The 3,608-nt window shown below is 38.6% G+C and overlaps 1 protein-coding gene across 1 annotated transcript in view; it reads left to right on the plus strand.

Annotated features, from left to right (window-relative positions):
- The window catches only part of Plagl1 (PLAG1 like zinc finger 1), a 34,132-nt gene extending 32,384 nt beyond the window's left edge, over positions 1-1,748 (plus strand). The window contains exon 7 of the mRNA XM_029561957.1: positions 17-1,748. Within this exon, the coding sequence (XP_029417817.1) occupies positions 17-295 (279 nt within the window). The 3' untranslated portion in view covers positions 296-1,748. The remainder of the gene's footprint in view (positions 1-16) is intronic.
- The last annotated feature ends 1,860 nt before the right edge of the window (positions 1,749-3,608 follow it).

Here is a 3,608-nt window from a genome sequence, read left to right on the forward strand (position 1 = left end):
GCAGCCACCGCAGCAGCTGCAGCAGCTGCCACCCCCACCGCAGCTGCCGCCGCCACCACCGCTGCCGCAGCTGCTGCCGCTGCCGCAACCACAACCACTGCCGCAGCCGCAGCCTCTGCCGCAGCCACAGCTGCAAGTGCAGCTGCAGCTGCAGCCTCAGCCGCAACCACAAGAAGCCCCAGTAGCTGTGGGCACTGTGAGCCTGGGCCAGCTCCCTTTGCCCCCCATTCCTCATGTTTTCACAGCTGGCACCAACACGGCCATCCTGCCGCACTTCCATCATGCATTCAGATAAATGGCTTTTAAGAGCATGTTTTTCCTTTTCTGGAAGACGTTTTAAGAAGTGTTTCAAGCATCAGTTGTAGTTTGAGGGGAATGATGGTTTTAAGGAGTGTTTCAAACATCAGTTGTAGTTTGAGGGGAATGATGGTTTTAAGTGTTTTGAACATCAGTTGTAATTTGAGGGGAATGATGGTTTTAAGAGGGGTTTTAAACATCAGTTGTAGTTTGAGGGGAATGATTTAAGAAATAGGAGTAGGACCGTAGATTATTAGTGATGACTGACTTGAGAAAGAATTCTCCAACTGCATGCATTGTGCCAATATATGTCCTTAGTATTCATGCTTTGTACCAAATTTAGTGAGCGTGTGTTGTGTAACTGAACTGCAAGTATCTTGTGTTGTGTAATCGAACTGCAAGTATGTGTGTTGTGTAATCGAACTGCAAATATTATCATATTATTATCATGTTATGTTATTATCATGTTATTATGTTGTTATCATGTTGCTAACATGTTATAACAACCAAGATCCAAAACGACAGCTGCTATTTTGTAAATGTTTTATTGTGTTGAATTTAATTGTAATCCCTTATGGTAGTAATGCTAACTAGGTAACTTGTAATCCATTATTGTAGTAATGTTAAGTAGGTGACTTTATGTTGCACTGCTTGGTAAGGGAGCTATTGGAATGTTTGGATTTCTCCAAAACTTGGAAGAATGTTTTGAAAGAAAAGTGCAACCTTTGTATTTCGTGTTATAACTAGACTTGTGTAGTTCCTTACAGGGACCTTTCTACCTTTGGGGTTGGATGTAGTTTAGGTTCTATTGTCATAGCCTACTTTGTAGCTTTATAAAGTCATTTACTTGTGGAGTAGTAGACTTCTTCAGTTTAAAAATGCATTTTTAATGTAGTTTTAATATTTTACATAGGACACTGCAATGTGAGTTATCATTTCATTTATTTTAAAGACAAAACTGATAACTGTCAGTTATATCTGGTAGAAAAAAAATCACTGTGTAATCAAGTGGTAAAGTAATCGTGGTGTCAAGTCAAAGCATTTTGCTGACTATAATATTGATTATATTTTAGCAGGAACTTAACTGTACTGGAATTAAAAATATATACTAAATAAGAATTTTCTTTGCCTAGCTTAAAGTACTATGCACGCTGCTTAAGTTTCTAAGTATTGTTTTTAATCACCAATAGAAAAGTGTATTTGTAGGTCATCAGTTTAAGTCATTGTTAGTTTTTAGTCTAAGAAGATTACATTTGCAATGTAACTGTATTTGTAATCTCTCTCTTGAATTTAGTACCGTATTAATCATCTTTAAAAATGTATAACCTAAAAAAACCCAAACAAAAAAATGTATAACCTAACCTTTAGAAAAGTCTTTGTGCTTTGTTTTAGAGACTTTGTTTCCCCTAAACATATATATCTTACATATAATAAACATTACATGTATTGCATCCTAGGCTTGTTTTTTAATTTCGTTACACTGGCATCAACATGTGCTACACTCAGATTGAGATAGAATACATCCCCAGCTCCCTGATTGACTCCTCATGACCCCTCTTGGTTATTACTACCCACTCAGAAACTACTTTTCAGCACCCATCTGAACTTTGAGTAAAATTTTGATTTAAAATAGAAGCTTATATACTTTGATTGAATTCTCAGTGCTGAAGAATCCTGTTACATAATTCATTGCTGATGTATAGGTCTAGCTACCAGAGTTAAGTCTCTCCTGGACTACCATGATCTAGTTTTACAATAGGGTTTGCTATTGATTTCTAGTACCACTTACAAAATTTGCTTATTCCTTGTTGATTTTAGAAATTATTCTAACCTTTACATATGACAGCTGTTTTCTTTTCGCTCTAAATGGGAGGAGGTGGGGAGGGAAAGGGAAGCCCTAAGTTCATTTGCTTTTCCAAGATGCCTGTGTTAGGAAGCCCACAGCGAGAAACCCAGTTACCACGGAGGAGAGTTAGCTAAGTGGGACTGGGTTTAAGCAAGTGGTGGTGATAGAGGGAAGCTTACATGATGGTATCAGCTGTCAGGGTCTTTAAACTGCAGTTGAACCAGAGGGGACAGTGAGGCAGTGAGATAGACTACTTCACTGGAAGGAACTCACTGCTCTCATCTAAACTCCCATAACCCTTCCTTCCTCTAGGTGGGGAGGCAATCTCCTCAAACAATGGGAGACAGCTTAACTTTGCCCAAAATCTGGGTAGAGAAGCTTTCATAAATACCTTTACAGAGCTTACCATGGTCTTTGGTCAGTTCCAGAAAATATACCTGATTTTCCTGAACATGAAGCAATGGCATTTGGTCCCCATGGTAATGTCATTAGAGTTACAGGTATGTGCTGCACCTATCTGTATAGTGGGAGTAGCTTGGAATTCTCTTGCTGAAATTTTGGCAGGGAACATGCCTCAATTTTCCTAATTAAAATCCATAATTTAAGAACAGTTCTTGGACTAAAAAGAACACCAGCTAAATGTAAATGATGACAGATGTTTCTTGGCCCTTAAGACTATAAAGAAAAGGAACTCTCTCACCTCCCAATACAACTGTAAACAAACCAATGGTAAAGAAATGAATAGGTGGCTGTGGGTTTGATCATGATAGATGAGCAGCACAAAGCCCCTAGAACCTTCTTCCACAGAACTGAAAGGTTTCTGCAACCTTTTCCTTCTAGTCCCCAAAAGATAGTCTGGGGCTGGGTGTGGTGGCCCCTGCCTTTAATCCCAGCACTCTGGAGGCAGAGGCACACAGATCTCTGTGAGTCTGAGGCCAGCCTGGTCTACACCAGCTAGGGAAAATAGTAAGATTTTTTTTCTTTAAAAAAATTATATATATATATATATATATATATGGACTGGACTATCTGAGATAATTCTACATGAATAGAATATTTGAAGTTGGAATAGTTATTGTGGTTTATTAGATGCAAATATCAAAATTCAGATTGTGTAGTTTTTTAATATAGAATGAAGTGGGTTAAAAACCAATGTTCAGGAGCTGGAGAGATGGCTCAGTGGTTAAGAACACTAGTTGTTCTTGCAGAAGACCTGGATTCAAATCCCAGCACCCACATGCCCACATGGCAGCTAACAACTATCTATAACTCCAGTCCCAGGGGATCCGACAGCCTCTTCTGACCTCCGTGGGCATTGTGTGACACAGGTGCATTTACCTACATGCAGGCAATACACGCATACACATAAAATAAAAATAATAAATTTTTTTAAAAGTTAAAAAAAAACAATGTTCGTAATAAATAACTGCATTCCAAAGACTAATTCATGAAAAGATTCATATAT

The sequence above is a fragment of the Nannospalax galili genome, unplaced genomic scaffold (genome assembly GCF_000622305.1).
Source record: "Nannospalax galili isolate Female #2095 unplaced genomic scaffold, S.galili_v1.0 scaffold154, whole genome shotgun sequence".
NCBI lineage: Eukaryota > Metazoa > Chordata > Mammalia > Rodentia > Spalacidae > Nannospalax > Nannospalax galili.